The sequence below is a fragment of the Thunnus maccoyii genome, chromosome 11 (genome assembly GCF_910596095.1).
Source record: "Thunnus maccoyii chromosome 11, fThuMac1.1, whole genome shotgun sequence".
Classification (NCBI taxonomy): Eukaryota; Metazoa; Chordata; class Actinopteri; order Scombriformes; family Scombridae; genus Thunnus; species Thunnus maccoyii.
Window position 1 is genome coordinate 11,562,041 of NC_056543.1, and position 25,609 is coordinate 11,587,649.

The 25,609-nt window shown below is 39.3% G+C and overlaps 1 protein-coding gene across 2 annotated transcripts in view; it reads right to left on the reverse strand.

The window, feature by feature from the left end:
* stxbp5l (syntaxin binding protein 5L) overlaps positions 1–25,609 on the reverse strand; it is a 159,788-nt gene that overhangs the window by 52,788 nt on the left and 81,391 nt on the right. For both annotated transcript variants that reach the window (XM_042425874.1, XM_042425873.1), the window contains exons 4-8: positions 19,482–19,582; positions 13,758–13,892; positions 8,068–8,131; positions 5,182–5,265; positions 1,012–1,135 (exon numbers count right to left, since the gene is read on the reverse strand). In XM_042425874.1, the coding sequence (XP_042281808.1) occupies positions 1,012–1,135; positions 5,182–5,265; positions 8,068–8,131; positions 13,758–13,892; positions 19,482–19,582 (508 nt within the window). The remainder of the gene's footprint in view (positions 1–1,011; positions 1,136–5,181; positions 5,266–8,067; positions 8,132–13,757; positions 13,893–19,481; positions 19,583–25,609) is intronic.

The window sequence follows — 25,609 nt, forward strand, 5'->3', positions numbered from 1 at the left end:
CTCCTGCAGCTAAGTCCACTTTTTGCCATCTATCTATCTAACCATCCACCCAATCCGCCACCTCTGAATATGAAAATTTGTCACCTTATATTGACGTCATCTGAACTGCTATGCTGAATTATTGTGGTTATTACTATACCACTCGATGGCATAAATGTAACTATAGATTGTTTTGCCAGCTGAATTTTCGACCTATACTGTCATTTTTCTTGTGAGGACGGACTGCAAGGTCTAGATGCTCTGCTAGTACACAAACCACATCAGAGTGGGAAAGAAAAAGAAGGAGGACCAGACAGAGGAAGAGTATATAGATACACAAAGGTGTGAAAGTCATTTAACCAAACCAGTGTTCAAGTAGTCTTACCTGAAAACCAAATATTTCACTGGCTGACACATTACAATCACTTTGATTATTGAATTTACTTGGTCATACATTCTCAATGTGCAGACATCTGACAATGAGTGTGGTTTGAACATTTTATGGCTGGTTACATTTAGGAAAAAAACACTCTACACAGCTTGCATTTGGGCAACACAGTCACACATCACTGAGTTTATCGACTGTGTCTGTCTGTTTCATGTCTAAAAAATGACATGCCTAAAATATTTTGCATATTGTAGTGCTCACACTGCTATGTAATGTTTTAATTTGCAGAAAACAGCCTCCATCTGTCTAATGTTTTATTCTCACATAAAATACCAACAGTTTAAATTTTACAGCTCAGAACTAAAATAAACATAAAGCTCGTCCTGTAACTGTCCTTGAACTCACCTCGAATGGGCTGTTTTCAGTCTGAATTTAGACTTAAATCCCACTGACATCCTGTATAGCATTATTCAATTCTACAATAAATCCATTATATCAACTTTATCCTTGTTTACAGTATGTTCTACTTTCATCAGCTGTATTACTCAACAGTACAAAGATCTGGTCCTCCAAGCTTGGGATCATCAAAGTTTCATTCTTTTTATAAAATTTTTTAAAAACGTACTCTGAGTTTTATTTCTCACCGTGAGGAAAGGTGACCTGGAATGGCTTGGTGGTGTTTCTGAGGTTCCAAAGGGTCAGGCTGCCGTCTGAGTGACTGCACATGAACTGCTTCCCTTCATGATGCCAGCCGACTGAATGGATGGCCTGCATCAAGAGGGAGTGGATATATTTACAAACATTTCATGTCTATTTCAAAATGTTTGAGATGAGTTTCAAATGTTTAATATTCATTTCAGTTGTTGAGCAGATGTCAAAAACACATCGGAACAGAAATGGAAATAAATCCTTCAAAAAAAACGTGTGAGCAAAGGATGAATTTCCAGTTTTTTTTTTTTTCAAAGGATGGTTTGCAATTCATGCTTTCATCCAAATATGACAGCAAAAATGACAATTGGCAATATCCTTATGTACACAGTTACACAGCTGACTTTAGTAAAATATGAAAGAAAGCAGATATTATAGCTCTTTGATGTTTACGATGTTGGCTTATCACCAATGTATTGGTATCAGCATACAGTATATTGTATGGCTGATAAAATACATGATACATATGGCAGAAAAAAAAACTCATTAAACAGTGCCATCATTACATAGTTTGTCAAAATACCCTTCAGCCACTCTGTATATTTGTCATAACTGTTTTATAAAAGAGTTCCAGGAATAATCAAGGTTTGTATATAAGATTTATTTTATGTTTTAAATATTGTCATTTGCCCCACAGTCTGTTGGACTTTAGCAAGTATATTCAGATGCCTTTCATCTGACAGATCTGTGTGCTTTCTATATGGAAAGGGAGAAACCATAAGGGACCACAAGCAACATTTTTACTCAATGTACTATAGCATAAAATAGCAACACATCTGGGTCTTTGATAGATTGTAAATTAATATTTATGACTCAATGGTAGCTTTCTAGATTTGAAAGCAGTATAGGACTTTCTGTCCTGTACTGCTCAGTGATGCACAAGTGGAACTACTTTAGCTATGAAGATAAAAAAGGTCATTTTCAAGCTAAAATAGCAAATTACAAAACAGTAACGATGTTCATGAACCTTTCTTTCCTTCTGTTACCTTGAATTCACTTCATATCTGCTATTGTCTGCTAAGCCCATTGTCCACCTCCCACATGATCTGTCAAACAACCCGGTGTCTACCCATTTACACATGCCTAAATGATAACCCCCCCCTCTCTTTCTGTCATTTCGATGCAGTTTTAGTGCCTTTTTCACACCATCACCCACCACTGACATAGCAATGTTCCCAAACTCAGAGGGATGACTCAAGCCAGAGTAGGAGAGGTCACTGAGAGTAATGTGAAAGAAAGCTAGAAACAACTGAGATTATTTTCACCTTGCCTGCAGCACACCACAGGAGAACAGACCACATGTGCACACTTGAGCAATTGGAGATGGAATTCAAACAGTGTCATATTTCTTTCTGCATGTCTTTGTGTCCGTGGCTCTGCATTATGCACCCAGTCAACCATATAAACCACCCATACGAATGCTTGATAGTTTTACTTTTAGCATATCCGACATGAGTCAGCTTACAACTGGGATACCGCCAAGGTCAAAGGTTTTCACAGAAAGCAGAGGACTTTTGAAGGCAGAGTGGAAATTAGTTTAATAGCGTAATCAGTTTAAACTCTATTTACCCCACTTTAGTATGCCAGTCCAAGGTTAAAGGTCCGTAGAGACCTCTGTTGGAACTTTGCTCTCATTAGCTGCAGTAGTTTAATCATTCTTCTTGGACAAATGTGACTATAATTGTATTAATTGGAGTACATGGAACATCCCATAAGATTATAAAGGTTATAGGTTGCTTGAAGCTTCCATAACTAGACTACTACAGTTGCGACTCACAGTTTTCCTCACACACTGTACATATGATCGATTTGATGCGGTGCTTTTGAAGAAAAAAAAAAAGGTGTACAACATAATGGATGCAAAATATATAACACAGCCAAATAAAGTACAACACTACAGCCAAATGTAACTTGTTACTCGACATCATCAATACAATTATACAGCTTTTCATTTACACCAGTAAGAGTAGCTGTAGCTCAGTACTTCCACGCTTGTGCGTTTGTGAGATATAACTGGTGTTGGTTTTTCGTACTCGTCTGAAGAGGTGTGAGACAGAGCTGCCATGCTATGCTGGATGTGATGCACATGAAAACCACATTAATGAATGTGAGCAGGATGTGACTCTTCACAAGAGATGGGACAGGAGATGAGAGCTCGGCTGCAGCGGATAAGGAGGATCAGTGCCATGAAGTGAAAATGTCTGAGGGGCAAATTGGGTTTGAAACCACAGGGGTTAAAAAACAGATTAAAATAGACAGATGTGTGTCTGTGTGTGTCTCTGTGTGTCTGTAAGGAAAATTCTCAAACAGATGGTACAATTTTAATTTTATAATCACTGTAATCACTTTTGCAACTACATGAAACCATAAATTGCATTATACTATTATTATACAGTGGATCAGCTATTTATGGTGCTCTCCCTTTAAATATATTTAAAATAGTATCTCCTATTATTACAGTTTTACATGGTAACTAATAGCACTGCAGGCATCATGCTGCATACACATTATACAAAACGATCCCCCTCACAGTGAGTATTTTTTGGGGGATGAAATAATAACACTGTAGTTTTCACCTGTTTCAGCTGATAGTGCTGTGCGAGCTGTGAGGGGCAGCTTGGACTTGTATGAGCCTGCCTGGGTCCTTTAATTGCAGCTTCTTGTTCAAAAAGCAGTAATTGGTTGGCAGAGAAACAGGCAGTGAAATATACATCTTGATAGCAAGATGCTAGTTCATAATAATAATAATAAAAAAATGTCAATGCTGCTTAAAGATGAAAGTTGCTCTCCGTTTCATTGAGAGTCCAAATATTGGCAGACAAAATTTTAAGGCTCAGACGGAGGCTTTAATATGCATTTATATAGGGAGGAGCTTTTTTCTTTGCTATTTAAACTGATCTATGCTTCTTATTTTTTATACTGGATAGTTAGGAGTGTAATGCAAAGCACTATCTGTGTCTGGTCATGTCACAAAGGCATGCCTTATACCGCAAGTTGTTTGACATTGTCTAGTCAACTTTATGTTTTGCAGTTAATTTCTACTTTCTACTGCCATATATTATACTTTGTAGGTATGATGAGAACAATATACTGTATATATTAACATAATCATTTTAACCATGAACCTGAATTGATAAAATAATAAAACATTATTTGTATTTGAACCCCACCTTCAAAAACAGAAAAAAAGTCTAAAGTGAGTCTAAATAAAAGCTGAGTGAAAATGAATAGTGGAAATAGAACCGGAGGTTAGTGAAAAAATATGACTCTGTTGCTTCGGGCCAAACTGCATGATTCACTTTAAAAAATGGAAGTGGTTGTGTATTTAATGGGAAGAGGCCCTGATGAAAATAAAATTGGTTTGAAGTGTCTATGATAAGAATCCAAAATTGGACTATATTGGGTTTTTTTTTAAAGGAGGTTGTACATGCACTGGGATGAGGTTTCAATTGTCCATGAAAGAAAGAAAGAAAATGGAAAGAGCTATTGACAAAAGTCTGAAAAATCCCCTCCACTTTTGAGTTTTCATCTCTTCACTTTCTGTTTTCTGTCATGTCACACAAGGCGCCGTGCAGGATTCAATGTCAGATCATGATGTAACAATAACACCTGTGGAACATCAGTCAAGCCTATCCTGCATTGAGCAGCACAAGGTGAAAACTAATGAAAAGTTATTGAGGATGAACCTTGTTAAATGTCTGAATATTTAACAATCTACAGCTCCATGTTTTTAGCTGATTTGTTGAAGTTTTGGCACCTCTCTATCATGAAATGTCATGCTGCTTTGGCTACTAGTAGTTCCTGTTTCTATTGTATACACAAAAATCACCTGAATTACTTTCAATACAGAGGAAAATGTCACAGTAAACCCTGAGTTATCACTCTGAGCAGAAGTGGTGTGACATTTAAATGTTCACTTTGTTCAATCATGCAGCCCCGCTGTGCAAACACGACTAATTTTTGTTGAGAGCACAGAGATAGCCAAAATAAAATTGAATCATATCAAATCTGTATGAACTCTATGACCCCTAAAAGCCACACAAAATGCCCCCTCTAATTTCACAGACATTTTTAGAAAATGTTATTTTCTGCATAGCGGAACTCACCTCATCGTAGTAGATTCTGAAGTCGGCTTTCTTGACCCTGAGGTCCCACTGTACAATCGTCCCACTCTCGAACCCGATAAGCAGCTACAGAGGGAGGTAAAAAGGATTTAAAATAACGATGTGTTGAAAGAAGATATTTTCAATAGCCTGAAATACGATAAAGCAAGCACATACAGTACCAGCGTCGTTTAATTGCACGCTTTGCTGTAATGTAAGCGAGCCATTTTTCCTGTTTCTACCCAAAAGGCTTTTCCTATTCCTCCTAGTCTGTCTCTCTATCCCTCTATTAAGTCTTCAGTTCCTTTCTTCAGATGTTGTTTCTAATGACAAAGACTTCTGTGGTAAGTGTGGACTGGGAGGGAGGTTTTCCACTGTGAGTGCACAGCCTCAGCATGTAGGCAATTTACTTCAGCACTGCATGGATCTTATGGTGACAATATTGGCTGTCTCAGATATTCGCTAAAATTGGTTGTTTTCATCTACGTACAGTATACTGTATATTGACAGTTAACCACAAACATATAGGTTTAATGATTAAACATGCACACAAGTACATAAAGAATGCAAAAAACACTCAAAAAAACACACACAATCCCCTGTACATGTCTTCTCATCCACATCAGTGGCAAACTTAATACACATGCACATACAATAGAAAACACAAACACAGCCACACACAACCATACACGCACACAGACAACGCAATGCAGGATAAGAGTGGAGGGCAGAGTCGACAAAATCAGATCAGAGGAGACGGGGAGTGATGCTGGAGGAGCACAGCTTTAAGACAGAAAGGAGGAAACAGCTCTCCTGCCGAGAGGAACTGTGTGACATCTCAAATCAGAAGATGGGGAAGTAGAGGCCAGGTCAGGTGGAAAAAAGCCTGCATCAAATTCTGCAACCCTGAAGCTTTACCAACAGTACCCAACAGGTAAGATGAACAGCTGCATGAACACACACACTATACATCCTCAAAGGCATGTGTTATGTGGATGCAGATCTACTTTGACATGCAAAGAGAGTGTCCTCCAAGGAAAAACAACAAGAACAGTCGTGCAAGTGACAGAAGCCCTACAGCGCCCATAGTAATTATGACGGAAACGAAGGAGGAAATCATGTGACATTATTATACAGCCACAAAGTCCGTGCACAGAGGAGGTCGGGGTGGATGGATGGGTTTGCTATTCGTTTCTCGTTTCCAGCACTGTTGTCCCATAAACTTAGTCATGTGGTTATTATTGTAGCCATGATGACGAAGGTCCCCTAAGCTTAAGGAATTTGTAATTTTAACCCACATGTCAGTGTTTCCCTAATGGGCACTGACTTGTGGGATGCAAGGAATAAATCTACAATGTCTTCAAATTTAAACAGTAAATTAACTGAAAAATATATTATTATGACATGCACTTGTGGTTAAGATAATTTTTCAAAAAGCTGTTGTTTAATGGATTTAAATGTCACTGCAGGAAAAGCAAAAGCATAGTTACTACTAACATTAATAATGGCTATGTTCATTTTAGATGAGATGTTTCCTGGGGCCTGTTATGGTGCATGCTGAGTCACATAATATTATCAGTTACACCTGTGCTTTTCCTGCTGTGACAAATCATGTCTCAGTCAGTCCGCTAGACAAAACCCTATTAAACCATTTTGAGTAGAAGGGAGCAGTATAAAAAAACAAAACAAAATTAAACTCATCTTTTAATACTTTAGGCTGGGGGGAGTCTATAAAATCTGTCACTGGAAATCACTCATTAGTGTCAACTGTTTCTATCTCTTGAAAAATATGCTCTTTGTCTTTGCTTTAATGAAAAAGAACATTTGAGTGTCATCATATTTGGCTTTTCGCATTTTGGTTATTTCTCAAATAGTGTGCAAGTGATCGCTGATGCCTGAAATGGTAACATTTTTTACAGTACCCTGAAATTAATTTTCGAATGATGTCCAGAAAAAGTTCCTGTATCATTTAAAACAACGTTCATCATTACCAGAATGTAGTTTCTTGTGGAGCGTTGATGATTAGAAATTATTTTTCTAGCACTGATGTCTATTTCCCCCATTGCCAGCTATAATCATTTCCTCGACACTTTCTTAGTAATACAAGGGAAGTTGGTATTGCAGGCTATTTACTTATCACAACATGAAATAAAAATCAGAATCAAAATGGAAAAGCTTTGGAAAATAAAAACATATTCTCATGTGTGTCTTGGCCATTGCATCCTAAAAGTGAAGATTCAATTCTTTAAGGGTAGTTACACCATTTCCCACAAAGTTATTTTTTCTAAAATGCTACACATAACACCATCTTGCAGTGTGATGGCAGCTGTAAGTCTGTGTCTCGTTTTTATGTCTTCACAGCTTGTCAAGTCTGGTTTCACCCGGAGGCAGTGAAATCCATTGGGAAAATCAATATACTTTTGAGTGACCTCTCTTTTACAGCAACCTCCACCTTCTTCTTTTGCTACCAATTTGACTGCACACTGACCCTGAAAAAAAACCTCAACTTTTCTCAAAGGATATTATCTGGTTCCTCACACCTCTTTTTTTTTGTTTATATATGTGAAAAGCTGAGGGACAGAGAAAACGGACACAAGAGCAGCAACAGGAGGAATACATGAAGAAAGATTTCTGTCTTTTCAGAGAGCAAATCTGAGCAATATAAAAGAAAGAAAGCAAGATAAAAGACAAAAAACAGAAATAAAGGGTTAAGATACAGGAAACACAGAGGGAGGATGGAGGATAAATAGGCCTACATGACAGAGAAAAAGGAGCAGAAAAGTGGGAAAAATGAGAGAGCCTCTATTTTGTAGACTGTGGTAACATTAGGGCTGGTGCTTGAGGAAAACTAGGAGGTGTCGCTGGTGTTTCTTTTATCTGCCTACTCACCTTGCCTTCATCCTTCGGGCTGTCGCTCAAATGAACCACAGGTCCTGGATGAGTTTTAGTTGATCTAGGACAAGAAGGAAAGATAAGAGTCAGGAGAGATGGGTAAAACAGTAATGCCGTGTAACTAGACGGTAAGAAAACCTTTACACCCTGTTCAGAAAGGACACGGAAGGGCTGAGTATATGATTTACTGTACCCGTTCAAGTCACACATATACAAACACCCTGCTAAATTCAACTATTCATTCAAAGAGATATAAGTGATGTCAGAATAACTGTTGAAAATTGGAAACTGAAAACATGAATGTACATGGATTCAGAAACAACAAAAAAAGACTTTGGTAAATTGACCGTTACATCTACAGTATATTATGTCTCTATAGTGATGCAAAAATTACAGTACTTTTCATTGTGTGTTTCTTTTACATATCTGTAAGGTGCATTAAGAAGGTAGGTAGAAATAGGTTATCCAGAGAGATAATTAAGTACAAAAAGATAACCACAATGTCACAGTCACCACCTTTTGTACCCTCTACTGCAACATTATCAAAAGAAAAATATAGCATGTTTATTTTTTTACCTGCAAAATGTTTTGTGATCCTGAACTCAGAGAAGCCCATCATCTATCAATATTTGGATTTTGACAAATGACACAAATGCAGAGAGGCCAGGAATGTCATACATTAGTACGGTTAATGAAACCAAAACTTGCAGCTAACTCACTGTATTCCCATTGCTTTCTGCATCTCTGTGCCCAACCTGACATTGACCACTTGATCACCGGCAAGGAACCAAACCTACCCGCAACAATCAGGATACTTTTAACATAGTGGCTGAAATGTGAGCTGATCTGGAAAACTGAGGTAAAGTGTGACTGACACGTTCAATATGGGCCCGTTTAGTTATGCCTGCTGCTGGTGGGCGATAAAAACAGCAAACCACAGTAAGCTCTCAAAACCTTTCTATTTAGCAGCTTAAGTAGTAAAAAGCTAAAGGTATCAACAAGCCATCCGCAATACACAACACCTGTCCAATCACTGCAGTGCCAGAATGGGTGAATGCCAAGCGCTAATCTTGCTACACCAGCCATCCAGAACAAATAATACACTGAGCTAGCTGAAATACACTTTCTGACGTAACATGTATATAAACTTTTGACCTCAGACCTTTTGTTGTGCATCAGTAAACCCATACGCATGTGGACACAGTGTGCCATGAATGACACTAAGTTCTTTTTGAGTTTATTGAGTTATTAAGTTGTTGGAGAAGAAAAGTTCATAGCAGTTATTGAATTTGAGACAGAGAGGGCTGTAACTGAGGGCAAAGGCTTGCTACTGAGGAGACCAATATATGGATTGAGGAGAGTTACTGACTCACTGACTCCTGATGAGGTTTTCCTTTCAACTGACAAGGTCACAAACAAGCAAACATTGTTTTTGTTTTTTTTTACACTTCAGTTATTATACAGATTAACCCTGCAGTAACTGTTTTTTGTTCACTTGGGGGAAGAGGAAACAAGTTATGAATATGACACTGACATGTCATCACCTTTTAAATTGATATGGCAAACTTATCCAGCATTTATGGAGCAGCAACATCTTTTATTTGGAGTTATGTTTCTGGCCACTTTGTGAATGTGAGTTCAATATTCACTCTCTGTTTTTGTCTCTTCTAACTTCTAAGGAAAATGTATGGCTCTTTAACTACTAAATGTTCCATAGTGACAGTGAACCAAGACAATAAATTTGCAGGCTGGACAGCTAAACAATGAGCTGAAACTCGCTATAAAGCTCCGTAAATCTGAGGGGAGCTGCAGATTTGGGTGATAAAAGTAAAAGTATCATTATAAGATATAACAAGTTAATTATTGAGCTTTAGAGGTGCTGTGAGGCAGATTTTGTTACCTTTGTACAGAGCTGAAGCTACATTGGATGCATAGAAGACTCTTTCTTGGCTCAGTCAGGTTCCTCAAACCACATAGTCCACACCAGTTAACATGAGTCTATTTGGTCTGGTATCCATCAAGTATGAAACTGGAGCAAATGACATTGCTGGGTTGTGTGAACCAGAGGAGTCTAGCATCAGTGGGATGACAGTTTTCTCTTGCACTCCTCTCTATGGAAACAGATTATTTAATAAATTCCAAACAGATTTTTAGGAGCCAGACCGATAATATGCCACTAATATGGTTATTCACCTTGCTTCAAGAGAAATCCATAACGATTAGTTTTGTGCTTGCCAGCTTTAGCAGTGCAGGGAAATGGTGCTCACCAGCTATGTGACCTCAAAATACCATAGAAAGAGACAAGTTACTGCGGTTTATAAGCTTTACAGCAGTAGGTGACCTTCACTTAGTCTGCTACATTGGTCAGAACTTGTGCATGCTCAGTCTACTACAGTAATTGTACCAGAGCTCGGACTGAAACCGGTGTTCTACTGAAACTAAGTCTCAGTGAAATTACTCGTTAACATCTCTGCCAAGCCCCACAGAGAAGGGTCCTCTGGGTACACAGGTCGCAGGAGGCTTGCAGAGGAGCTGATGCACACACCTCACAAATCTCAATCCATCCTGTGGACTTGCAGGTCAAACAGACTGACTGGTTGATCTAATACCTTTCAGTAAGAATATTAGAAAGAGAAAAGAAGTTTTATGTGTAAGTATAAAATAAACTGCCATCCAAATGTCTCCAACCCTTTCTTATTTGCCTGGGGAAGCATTTTTTAGCCTTCAGGCAAAAAAGCTGGTTTTTCAAAAGTCATGTGAGAGCCTAAACCTATATCAAGTTACATTATATCAAGTATTTCTTCCTGTCCCGTGGGTTTCGATGACAGAAACATTTAGAGAAGATATTCGAGCCATCTGGATGGTAAGCATCTATCTTTGTCAAGTCTCTGCTGCTGCTATATCAATGTATTTACATTTTTAACCTTGTCTTGGCTGATGTTGAGACCTCTCTGTTTATTTTCTAATCTTAATAGCAGAAATAGCCAAACATGTCAATGTTGATTTCGGCTGACATGATGCCAGGCGTAAACACAATTTTGTTCATCACAGGGATCCAAGAACTGCAGCAGTGTGTGTACCGGGCTTCTGTGTTTTCCCATTGCTCCTTGAGTCATTTTTATATCTCATTTTGGAATAAATCTCTTGAAGATGAAATTGTGAATTAAATATGTTGCAAACCCATTTGAATTTCAATGAAAGCCCGGCCCTCCTGTTTGGGACCAGTGGCCCCAGTTGAATTGTTACTATAACAGATTCTTTTCAAGAGAGCATATTTTGGTTTGTATTAAATTAATGCATCTGTGAACGGCTGTCACATAAACAAATACTGTGAGGACACAAATGCAAATAGAAGTGTAAACACATACACACGCCAACTGTGACTCACACTCTGCTGTTTGTACACAGTGGAAAGAGTGGATTAGTTCTCCCTTGCTCACTCAATGTTCCACCGCAGGAAAAACAGAAAGTACCCTCAATCCCTATTCATGTCGAGTGGAAAACCTCCTCAGCCAAACTATGAAACTCCCCAGTCGCTATGTTGATGAGAGAAGATTCCTTCTCTGCTAGTTCAACTCTTTGTGAACTCAACTTCAGAAAGGTACAGAGTGCTGATGGTTAGAAAATACTGTATAATGCTGGAACAGAATATTATACAGAGGCTTATTGTTGAGCTGGTGGTGTACTCTACTGACTTTAGTCAGCATAGTTACAACCCATATTCTAGTAGCTTAGTGAACTGTCCTTTCACAGGTCAGATGACAATGTTATCCGACTTCTTAAATCACTAAATATGCAAGTAAACTGGACATATCATATCAAGTTAAAACAGTAATGTTAAACTCCCCCCTTTTGTTTTTTTAGGGGGTTCGCTAGGCTTTCAAATTTGAGTCTGGAATTGAATTTAAAGTCAATGTATTAATCAGAATACTGTAAAGACTGCTCAGATAACTATATTTCTGACTGAACACAGTGAATAAGAAAAAGTCAAAACACATTACAAATAAATTATACCATGATCTGTTGATTGTGGGTCTCTGACTTTATATTAAGAATAACGTGTTATATAAGTCTCATTGCAGCTCTAATAACAGAGAATCAACTGTTACTAGGGGCTTGATTCCTGCTATGCCAAAGCAGGCAGGAACAAGACGTGCAACAATGTGCTAACCTCTGAGTTTCCCCCAGAAAACTGGTCAGCAGAGGTGCTAAAAAAAAAGCAAAGAAAAGACTAACTGGATTTATTCTCTGCCTGTGTAAAAACTATATCAACAGGCTTAATTATTAGGGAAAAAACAGTCTAAAGAACTACAGCATAGAGAGTCATGATGTCGCATCCGGCCTAAAATTAGAGCCTCTACTCTTTTTAACTGAAATTTAATGTTATATTTCATAAATGTGTAATAATATCCTAATGATGTTAGGGGACGGCACTACACAAACCCCTTTAAATGTATCATGAATTGTGTGTTACATGTTTTTTAAAATGTCATTAAATGATGAACAAACAAGAAATATTAAAGCAGCCATGGCTCAGGAGGTAGAGCGGGTCATCCACTAATCAGAAGATCAGCGGTTCGATTCCCGGCTCCTCCAGTCCATGTGTTGAAGTGTCCTTGGGCAAGACACTGAACCCCAAATTGCTCCACATGGCTTTGCCATTGGTGTATGAATGATTAGATCCTACTGATGTGCAGATCGGCACCTTGCATGGCAGCCTTCCATCAGCATGTGAATGGGTGAATATGGCTTGTAGCGTAAAAGCACTTAGAGTCCATTTACCATTCAAAACAAGAACCTTCAGAAGTTCAGTTCAGATGTGATGTGGAGGAAAATGGGAGGTCCTCACTGTTGACTCACAAACACTCAGCCTCTTATCCTCTGAGACTTTTTCAGTGATTGGCAGACAGCCCTCCCACACACACACACATCAATGTTATGACTGCTCACTATAGTTTGGGCTGTCACAAGGCAACAAGATGGCTTGGTATGTAAGTGACTTGTGACTGACACTGCAGCAGGGGATTTGTCAGGGTATCACCAGACTAACGGCGTAGGTGGGTGAACTGAAGAGAAACAAAGGGCATACAAAGCAACTGAACACCATTTGTGTACTTGTCAGTGCTTTAAGTTGTCAATCTGCAGTGTATGTCAGCTAAACAGCCAACACTTACAACAAAAAAAAAGTGCAGACCAACAAATTAATAAAGGCTTCTGTAATATTCCACCCAAATGTGAGATGTTATAATACACTGTAAATGCTTACTGCCAAATGACAATATTACCACAAAAGAAGGATACATTTTGTTGATGCAATGCACACAGTCTGTCTGTGACACACTGTGAAATATATTAATGTTAAAACTCATATTAAAAATCTTTTTTTTCTTAGAGTTTAAGGACACTTGATTTGGTAGTTTTTGTTTACAGGTTACAGGTTATGTGCTGCACAACAACATGGCAATAACCTGTTCTAACTAGCTAATCAGATAATGATCCTGTGAATTACGCATCAAAGGCGCTGCCTAGGCTTCAGTAGTAAAAGCAAATTATCAGTGAAACATTCTTTACTTATTTGAACCAGGAAATAGGGATGATCAAATTAAAGTTACAAATTAACATGTATTTATGATTGTTTTTTTTTTTAGGAGTCACGTATGTGATTGTTTGGAGCACTAGCAACTCACAGTTCAATGGCCTTATTCCACATGATGACATATCCCGACAATATGAAGGACTCGATGTTGACGATGTGTGTGTTTCCGCGCTCCGTCCCCACGTACAGCCATTTACTCTGAAAGGGAAGGTGGCAAAACGTGATCCTGAAAAACAAGAGACAAAGGAGGAAAGAGACTGGGAATTAGAATCTGAACAGTCACAAAGAAGTCACTGCATGATATGTATGTGAGTGTGAGTGTTTCTATACAGTGTGGATAAATAGTGTATTCTTGGACTATTGTATATAGAGCCATTGACCTTTATCTGTTTCAGTTGGAGTGACATGTTCTTATTTTCACTATTGTAAAATTGTACGGATCTGAGATATGTCTTTTTGTAGAATCAATTATGGGGACAATTACTCAATCTAAGAAACCGGACACAGGAAGCTTTTATTCAATGGACCAATTATTGGACAGCGTATCCTGCAGTTTTCAATCTGTATTGTACATGGTACATGGCAGACTGTACCTAGCATGTCACTGTCATAAAAATAACCTTAAATTAACGTTCAATGGTAATAACTGCCTTTTTCCACAGCAGTCATGCCATGACTCATTCATGAAAGTCATGGACTGACTCATTCTGAATTAAGGTTTAATTTAGTGCTCGACAGGAATGCGAAAATCATTTTTCCTCCACCAAGTAGTGTCTAACATATGGGTATTATCGCCTACATCCGCTCCTCCTGACCTTTATGGTGCTACTCATGCTTTTCTCTTTTAAGGCAACTTTTGCTCTCAGCCTATAAGCTCGCTCTGAGCTGGTATAAATAGTTATTCAAAGAGCTCTTCACAACAATTGTCAAAAGTAGAAGCCTGAACTTTTTCTGTATGTGTAGTTACATTACACAGTAGTCTGCAGACATACTGTACTGTAGGCACTACAGACCAAACTGGTTCACCATTTCACATAAACTCACTACTCCTCTGTTAAAAGCCTTGAATAATATAAGATTCAATTATTTTTGTTATTCGCAAATCAATTAATAACCATAAAGCCAAGAAAGGTAATTATATGAGATGTAAAAATAATGATGTGATGCAAGGGTGCTTGAACTATCAATACACAGGCATTAGTATCCATCACCTTTGTAAGCACCTTAACAACAGAATAAAATCAGCACACACGAAGTCCCTCCCGCCCATGCTGATTACCTTGTAAAGACCGGGGGATCAGTGGGCTCCAGCCTTATATCTACCCGCCCAGCAAGAGGCAGGATTATTAGATAGAAGACAAATGAGATGGCAGACAATTCAATAAGGATTTTAGGGGCTTGGGGAGATGACAATATTCAAACTGGCAGGGTGGGCAGAAGTCCTATGCGAGCAACAGAGGATTATACACTCTACTATGTCTTTGTTTGAGGAAGCTTTCTAATTGACCTTTCTGGATCATTAGGACTAATTTTTTGACATAAAAAGCAATCTAAACCTTCTCACAAACTTGCGTGTAGTAAGTAAAGTGATCCTTTAACTTTGTGAGTCTTCAGAAAAATCTCTTTGGAGTCTATTACCTCCATTATGAGTTTACCAATAAACTAAAATGTCACAAAAAGAAGAAATAAAGGACAAGGTTTTAGGGAGACTAAAATCAATGAAAGAAAGGCTGAGAAGATGACTGCAAGGAGAAGGAGGTAAGTAGTGATGAATATAGATCCAGAGGGCAATTTGGGGAAAGTCAGAGGCGTGGTTTTGACTCCAGACAGTCAGACCAGGCACCATCATCTGGTCTTATAATTATCAATCAAAGAGGACAGGATGAGACGTGGGTCTAGCCGGCAGTTGACCGGCCACTGCAAGACCAGCTGAGGAGCAAATACCCTTAATGAAGTAAACAGATGTAGAGATTAATTGAATTGGCGACATCATCTAGGGAACTGGCGACCTTGCCATCTGTTCTGCATGAGATGTGGCACAACCGCTTAAGGAATTCTATGAAGACTTTGTATATCAGCAAAGAAATGTCATGTTGTATAAATCAAAATCAGATGACTGCATTAGCTCAAATGGGTCTTAAATGCACACAAAACTGAGTGTCCAGTGTTTTGTGTATCGTAATGCACATTTTGTTTCGCAGTGAATGTTTCTATGTTTCTTTTGACAACGGCATGACAGACGAGGAGGGGTGGCGGGCATGAGTTGCTGATTGACAGTTATCACAAAACAATTCTCTCCATCTCTCCCAATGATTCATACATTTGTTTTTGGGCGGATTCTGAGGGGGTGTTAAGGCGCTAATTGTCCGAGGTTCAGCCTAGAGACACAGAGCTAAATGGCAAGTCACTACCCTGCCTCTGACGGATGATTCATGATGCCCTTTTTCTCCTTTTAACTTTAAACATGATTCACCGCTCTGCCGCTAAGAGCGAGTGGTTCTGCCTCCTACCTCATCGCGCCACAAGACAGGTAGAAACGACTGAAAAGGTTTTTCAACACTTCAGAAGCAAAACGTTATTCCTGTCCTTCACCTCTGCCCATTTGTGTGGGCATGTGCATCACAGAGAGATGGGCTATGAATCTAAAATATAAAAATGGACAGGTTTGGTATTGGTATTAGGATGCACTGTGTATCATTTATAACATATATTTATATTATTTTTATTATTATGTGTAAGAAAATGTAATTATTGTTGTTCCAATAATGGGATTTCAGCTAATAATTATGTTCTATAATGCACCGGCTTGACAGTGGACTAAAGACTCAAAACACCGCTCTGAATGGGGATTTTTACTTCGCTGCCTACCTTTCCTCTCCTCTGCTCTCTGTGTCGGGTTCTGTTTGTATGAGGACAGAGATGAGCTCCATACACACACACTTACACACACAGCGGACAGCAGAGCTGAAAAGCCACAGCAGAGAAGTGAACAGACTTAAGGTTAATCTTTACTCAAGGCCGACAATGCGTGTTATCAATAAGTGCAACAAAATCCGATCCATACATCAATACCCCTGCATGTTAACGACAGCAGCGGCCATCCTCTTGTTTTTTGAGTACAGGATCCCTCCATTTTCTCTAGAAGTCAGTGTGATTTGAACAAAGTTTGATAAAAAAAAATCCTAAAACAATGTCTGTAGTTCTAACACATGCTGCTAATGACTTGAACCCTGTCACTGCATTTCAGAGACTCAAGGTTCTTTCCTTAACAACTTGCAGACAGTACATGGATTTCACAAACTCTTCCAGCTCATTATCCTTTAAGGCTGTGTTGCATTTTGAAAGAGCCCCTGGTTGAGTTATAATGTGCTTTTTTTTTATAACAGGCATGACATTCTTCTGTCTCAGGGAGAAAGCTTATTGTTCTCTTGTGATGGAAAGTTTCAGTAGAGAGAAAACATGCCCTTTGACTCAGCTGAAGTTCTTGACTTGCAAAAGCAAGAAGGTTTAGCTTGCTATTACTAGTGCTCATCAAAAGTAAACATGTATTAGCACTTGTGACCCTGCAGTTTTATGAACAGTTTGTGGAAAAATATGATATTGTGCTTCATGTGCTTTTTGAATGCACATTACATTCCATCACATTCAGTAGAAATGTAGTCTTATTGATTAATGACCTTGCCCATGGCATAGGTGCCATACAGTGAAAATAAGCTTTTAGATGGAATGAACAGAAAAAAAAAAGAAAGACCAGACTGTGAATGCCTCCTTCCAAAGACACTTACATTGTGTTTGAAGGTTTCTTCAGTCAATTTCCACCAGCATGTCTGAGCTTTCTTAGAGGCATAAATGGGTAAGAGAGTGTCGGGACGGCCTTTCTTTGAAAAGAAAATGGCTATAACTCTATGGTCAAATAAAAAAAATCAGTTCAGTGTAGTATTCAACAAAGTTTTGAACCTTGATGCCAATAATTAAAACCAATATCTCCATTACTGGTTTGCTTCATGTGCCATGACTCCTTAACAAAAAACCACCTTCCGCTGTTAGGAAATGTATAGGAGAGGGGGAAAAAAAATCAAAAATATTGAGGCGAGCAATATCTCGCTTCGCCTTGGGTGAATTTTAATACATAAGGCATAGAGTCAAATGAATGTTATATACTGTGAGGCTTATTTCTTGAATGCAGAGAAAATATTGCTGCAGGGATCTATAGGCTAGACAATATTGCACTGTTATGCAATCAAACTTGCAGGAACACTATACACCAATCAAGATGAACTCTTTGAACACCCAGCCAAAACACTGTATACTGCATCCAGTTAAGTTGATCATCTAGTGGTATGGAAACGAAGGATGTAAGATATCTCTACCTAAAACTATAGGTATAATAAATATGGTTTATTCTATTTTACACAGACTTCACAAACTAAATGCTGATCACATAGAAGTGGGTCTCTAACCCTTGGACCACACACCACTACTGGAGGGATTGAGATTGAGAATCCTAAAGCAAGGCATTGAGAATATTAAAGCAAATGAAACTAGCTAAGGCGATGTCTTCATCAACTGACTTACTTCTGTGTACCAGCAGAGGCCCAAGGGGTTCCCTACTTTGTGAAGGAAGAACGAAGACAAATAGTTTTCAAAAACAAGCATCAGCATGTAGAGGCTATTCTTTGCCATTAAATTTTAATGGTGGAGAGCAGAGATTGAGCTGTCTTTGCTTGGAAACAGCAAAGAGTCCTTGCTTACCACTACATCAGTCACACTCACTGGGTCTGGCCCTCCTACAACTAATCAGCCAGGATTCTACAATGCGCCAATAGTGTCACAGGTAGGGCCTTAGTTGTTAGGAAGCAGTAACATCAAAGCAACAACCTCTCCTCTGACCTCTGGGACCCCCAGGTGGTGTCAGATATGGACTGTCACGGAGAAGGGGGGTCTGTCATTGCCAGAGGACAATGACACTCAGCCACATCTGCCAAACCCAACAATAGCGTGACCCATGACATAGCTCCTGGCATTACTAACACATTGGACCCATACTAATAGAAAAATTAGATTCAACTCATCTTCAATCATGCACACGCCGACTGGCATGCCGTAAAGTATATCTTTAAAAATATTTCACCAGCTCTCTCTGCAGATGCCAGTTTGTAGCAGCCACATGAAAACTAGCTTGTGTGGCACAAGAGTTTAGGTGGCAACATTTCAGAGGAGATGGATTCAGCTGCAGAATAACTACTGGGAAGTCAGCACTCACAGCCTGTGGTGGTGCAAGTGGGTGGCGTCCCACAAGGCAGAGGGGATTGCCAATTGAGATGGAAGAGAAAGCCTCTCTCTCAAGTTTATCAGACAGGGTGAGAGAGGGTCAGGAGCAGAGGGAAGAGGCAGGACAGAGGAGCAGGTCTCATCCTGTCAACACTCTGCTTCACTGTCTTCCAGATTGAACTGATTAAATACGTCTTCATGGGGAGAGAACTCTCACCGCTGCTGATGCTGCAGCTGAGAGATGGTCCAATAGTCAGAATATACCCGACGGTCTTGTACATACTGTGAGTAGATGTCTTCTGGTGCCAGTATTTTGGTGCAGAGGACACTGCGCAGTGATCTCTGAAAGAGCTCTCTGAAGAATAGATTTGCAAAATGTATACAGGACTAGCTGGTGTTGTTTTGGAGAGCTCAATCCTGACTGCCTGTGTAGAACAAAATATACTGACCTAGGACAATCACATCTATCACTGGAGCAAGGTGTGTGGTGTGAGTACCTGTATGTGCAGATGTGTGTGTTTTATTCAGTGGAGTTTATGCTTACCTCTCTCTGTTGAATTTGAGTGAATGCAGGATAGCTGGCCGCCTCTGACGGAGATTCCACAAGTGTAGCGTGTCATCCGCGCAGGCTGTGACCAACGCCCCCTATAAGCCATAAAAAGAAATATCAGTACTCCATCGTTATGAGGACACAGAGAAGGAGGAGAATGTACACTCCCAAACAAATAGGCTCAGAATATAACCTTGTTCATACCTTGCTAATAGAGAATGTTCCGTTTTTGCATTCAGTAAAATACAAGTGCAGAGACCAGCGATGACAGAACAATAACAGAACAGTAAGAGAAGAAGAAAGTTAAACGTTGAGGTGAATTGAGAGTTGCCCTTCTGACTCGACTAAACAAAGTGCTTTCTTGTGACTGCACTGTTTCAGGCAGCAGAAGTGGTGCATTTGTTTTTTCAGCCTCTTAGGTGGCAGAAAAAGAAAACACATGAATGTCCTGAAAGGTTTAAAGCAATTAAACACAGCTCTATCTGTGATGTAAATATGACTAATATTTGTAATACTCATGCACATTTGTCCACCTTATTGATCTTCTGACCAATCCAGTAAAAGTCTTACTGCCCACTTCACCTTTATTTGTATAACAATAATAATAATAATAATAATAATAATAGTTTAATAGAATCTTAAAAAGTTTACAAATTTGGTCTACAATACAACACAAATGAGCAGACTTGTCAACACAAGTGAATGCATACAGTAGCATCACTGTGCAGCTGCCTACAGCACAACTCAATGTTAATACCAGAGCTAATGAGGTTATTTACTAATGGGTATTTATATGGGGATGGATACACAAAGAATATATAATGAATACACTAATGCCAAATTTACTGTAAAGTCTAAGCACCAGCACAATGCATACAATGTTGTTAAACCTGCCATTCAAGCCTTTAAAGGGTTAGTTCACCCAAATTAACAAAAGTATGGGTTTCATGTGCAATAAAATGACATCATTTTGACATTTAAACAAACAAAGGGTTTGACACAACCCATGGCCTGATGACCTGGAACCAGTAATTTATGCAGGGCAAGTTGATTAGATCAGAGTCTGCGACGTGAGCATGTTTTTCATGACAAGTGACTAATAAAATGCATCGAGATTTGCTGAAATACACGTGGGGAAGGCTGCGCTCTCAGCCAGCTAGCCTCTTACCTGTGAATCTGACAAGTCACTAAATACAGTGTATCACTGGTACTTGAAAGAAATGTCAGTGAAAGAAACTTATGAGGCTATGAAATGAAAGAGGGGCTTTGTACTTTTGTGGAAGCAACGATACTCCTGGGTGGAAAACAGCGACTGTGGTATGATTTGTACAGTTTGCCGGCTAACTAGCTAGCCAGTTAGTATCCTCATAATTACGTGCATGTCTTCTGTGTGACTTTGACAGCAGCAGCCTCTGCAGGAGATAAACAGCTCTCTGTTTAATTGTTAATCACCAGGGTTTATAAACAACAACATGCACAGTTTAGTTAAAGCCAACAAAATGTTTGCTGCTGATCATAAGGAGTGCTTTTTTATGACATTATTGAGGTTTACCCTTCATCTCTGTGGCTCCTGCCAGCTTTTGTCAACATCTGTCTGTCAACATCTATCTATCTTATGGCTGCAAAAACAAATGGACATCATATGAAACTTGATGAAAACTGTGAGATGAAAATGACAAATCCTTTTCAAATAATGTCAGCTGGTTTTGACCCTAGTACTGAGGATGGCGGATTGTAATTACAGTAAAATTCCCAGTGTGGCTTTGCTATGAGGGCGTCACTGTAAAGACTGGAGCCCAGGGGAGAATTAGCTTTAGATTACAAACTTAATCACAGGATTAAAAACTGTGCAGTGCAAAGAAGGATGGATGTCGCTTCCCATGGATTTCCATATTGGGTGAATGTTTTCCCCTCATTCACTGAGTCTCTTCCTCTGCATATATACATATATAATTATGAGACTGGACGAACATTGTACTTACTGTTCAATGTTCATCCACACATTAGAGGGGGGCATTTTTTGAATCATTAGTATGTGCATCAGTGGAAGCATTTACAGAAATACCTATTTGTTTTCCATGTAGATGTGTGTTATATATGTTAGTATTTTCTGCAGTTGTTACTATAGTAGCCATAATATGATTATTTTTGAGGGAAAAAAAAGATTACAGTCACACAATAAAAGTATTGTAAATCCTGTTACTCCAAGTTCTAGATATAAATGGATGACCTTAGCTCTTCAGTGCCACCCCTGACTCTTACATCTCACTTAACAAGACTAGGTCAAAACCTAGTATACGGCTGGACCGTGTATGGTCAATGTGCAAAATTGTGGCCAATTTGTTACTGGGATAGTCAATGGTAGTGTCCATAATGTGAATTCCTGGATATTAAATGTTCATCTGCAATTTTCTGTAGTGGTCCCAGTAATATTTGTTGTTAAAGTGTACTGAAGTTGCCTATCACAAGACATGGTTAAGCAACATTTGAGTAGAAATGCAGTTGCAAGAACATTACTTTCCACTCATAACTCTGTTTGATTTGATCTTAATTTTAATTATAACTATTCTAATTATCTATTAACTCCCCCTTCTCTTTCATCTGTTTCTGTTTGCAGATGTCTGTAAGCATATATGGTCTCATCTATATGTTTACACAGGATTAGCATGCTAGGCTAAGAGTCCATCAGCTGTGTGACTTTATATCCGTGCTGTGACGTCTTTCAGAGCACACAAAGACAGTAAACACACCTGTCACCTGCCCAGCACAGTGCTGTAAAGCCAAAAAACACCACGGCTACACCTTATTTTTATACAGTCTATGGGCTAACCACAGCACGGCATGACTATGCTAAAGATGCCTGTCATGCTAACTAGCTGCTAGCCACCGAGCAGGCTGGTAAAATGGATCCGCCGCTTCTCTTTGTGTGCTTGTTGTGCTCGGGGCTCTGCTGTAAATGCCCCCTGAGGACGTAATAGAAACTGTTCATGCCAATTCATCCCTGCGTAAATTCACCCTCAGCCCAGAATAAAACCTCTGTATGTCCTTGTTTTTGTGAGTGGAAGTTCTTTTTCTTTACAACACTTTGACTCTGTGCACACAAGACAGTTGTCAGTTTGTTAGGGCAGTTCCTGCACTGAAATGTTTATTGCACACAATATGTAATCTCAGTTTGAATTTCAAAAATCGGTATGGAGCTTTAGACATGTAGGATCAATGAATAATTATCTCAATCACTCATGATGTGATTGGTCACACTGATGGAATATAATTCCTATAATATTGGAGATTATATGTTAATATTTCTGAGTGAGCAGGACTGAGCAGCATCACTGAATGCTGTCGAACCAACATACAAATAGATGTCTAAAATTTTAAAATCTACTGTATTTTAACCTTAACACATTTTCAAGTGCAAATCACCAAACACACTACTACTGGATCAGAGTGTGAGCTTACAATCATGTCTATATGTCTTTGATCTATGTATTTCTTAAATCTTTAACTATATTTTTCATCTTCAGTCGCTGCCCTCTGTGTTTTGTTCCCATCAGATTAAAGCTGTGTAAAATAAATATATTTAACATGTAATGTGGGCTATAGCCTAATACACAGTCAGATTCCACTTTATCATCCATTAAGGAAATATAAGTCTAGCACTTACACTTTTACCCACTCTGAGTCAGGCTCTTTTTTTAAAGATAAATGTGCACAGTCCACATACACATGCATTAATATCTCTATGTCCACTGGATTGAAACTGAGGCTCTGCCTTTTATTTACCTGTTGCCATGGTGAATTGTAGTATCAGAGCTCCATTGATGATGCCTTTGTTCATTCACCATGTACATGCTTAACTCAGGGTGAACATAGTTGATTGAACTGACTCTGATCAGCTGAGTTTCCCATCTCGGGGTAAATCCACCCAGAGTTCAGGGTTAGACTCAGACTTTGTTAAGCCTGCTTTCTGGAATGGACACCTGGTCATTAAAAATGCCATTAGACTCGATTATATAAAATAGGGTAATTAAAACATTTAATGATTCAACCATGTGCTGTACTTGGCTGGGGCTCGTACAGTACACAGAGAGGATTATAGAATAGATATATATCTAACCCAGCTGAGAGCTAGGACTTGGTGGAGATAATATAACTTAAAATTGCTGGCATTACTGAACCTTACATATCATAATCATTTCTGTTGCCTCTTTAGCACCATTAATCACTCCACAATTACCAAAGGATAATTTTGAGGATTTTTTTCCCTAGATGTTAGTGGACGTCATTTCTCTTTCTACCTGTCACCTAAGTTGACAAGGAAGGCCACCACAAAAGGAGAAAGAAGACCTTTGCAGAGGAGGAGAGAGTGAAATGGAGTGAAAGGAGGTGGAGTAGCAACTAATAAAGAAATAACACCAGACAGGGAGAAGAGAGAACGTGAGAGGCAGACAGAGAGAGAGCCAGGTCCACAATTCCATTATAGTATAATTATCTTGATGTTTCGATGGCAACAGAGGCGAGACGACCAGGCACAGGTACAGTGTGCAGCACGGGTAAAATGACAATTGTCGAGGCCGAGAGAAAATTGCACAAAAAAAAAACATAAAGGAAATGGCTTAAGGTGTGCTTGTGTGTATTTATGTTAAAATAACACAGGGGCAATTTCCTTTACATTTCTCTAAAATGTTTATCGGGAAAAAAAGAGATGTGTTTAATTTTGCTAACAAAGATAACAATGACAAAGATAATTAAGATAAAGATAATTAATTGAATGAACATTTTCACTAATGTGTACTTCTGTATTGATTTGATCAATGGGATTTACAGCCTGTTGCTCTCATTAAACACTGTGAGGATCAGAGGATCTATTATTACTTAATTAATCAACAAGTCAACCATTGTGTGGTCGGATACAAAGTCATGCATGAAACTAAAATTCAATGTTTCCCAACATTGGAATGAGGCACATAGTAGTGCAGGGAGGATACAGTATCTGCCTGAACACATCCATTACAGTAAATATAATATCAACCTGTGTGTTTGTAAATTCCAATAGCACTTAAAAACAAAACTGAAATGTTTATATATAATTTAAAAAAGAGAAAAAACGGAGGAGTTAATAGAACTAAGCTTTGTGTTGGTTCATCTGCTGCAGTGAGCTAATTTAGTTCTCCAAACACAGGCAATTTTGAGTCATGTCAAAAGTTAATGAGGTCTGTGTCTGGCTGCTGGGATGTATTACCATCTATTCCATCTGTCTTCTTCCTGCTCCTCCTCTTTGTCCTTTTCTACCTCTACCTCTGTGCACTGTGAAGAAATGGAATTCAAGACTGAATGGGAAGAGTTTGGGGAGGCCATGGAGAAGGACTTTCAGTTGGCCTCTAAGAATTTCTTGCAAACCATCAGGCCACACATGAAGGGGAAGCAGGGCTTAGCCCAGGCTGTTTTCAGCAGGGGTGGAAAACTGCTAACCTTGACTGGGGACATTGTCAGGTAATTGAAGGAACACTTTAAGGATCTCCTAACACTGACCGACATGCCCTCTGTAGTGGAGATTCTCCCTGAAATGCTGAAGACTCTGGGCATTGTTGGGCTGTCATGGCTGGAACGCCTCTTCTGTGTTGCATGGAGATCAGGGACACTGCCTGTGGACTGGCAGACCCGGGAGGTAGTTCCCATTTTCAAAAAAAGGGACCGGAGGGTGTGCTCCAACTATTGGGGATCACACTACTCAGCCTCACAGGAAAAGCTTATGCCAGGGTGGTGGAAAGGAGGCTCAAGCTGATAATCAAACCTCAGATTCAGGAGGAACAATGTGGATTCCGTCCTGGCCATGGAACAGTGCACCAGCTCTTCACCCTCCCTTCCTTCACCTCCAGCTGGCACTGGGACGGTTTGCAGCCAAATGTGAAGCAGCCGGGATGAAAGTCAGCACCTCCAAATCTGAGGCCATGGTACTCTGCCGGAAAATGGTGGACTGCTCCCTCTGGGTTGGGAATGAGTAGCTGACCCAAGTGAAGGAGTTCAAGTATCTCAGGGTCTTATTCAAGAGTGAGGGTAAGATGAGATTGACAGCCAAATCGGTGCAGCATCGGCAGTAATGCAGGTGTTGTACCGAACCA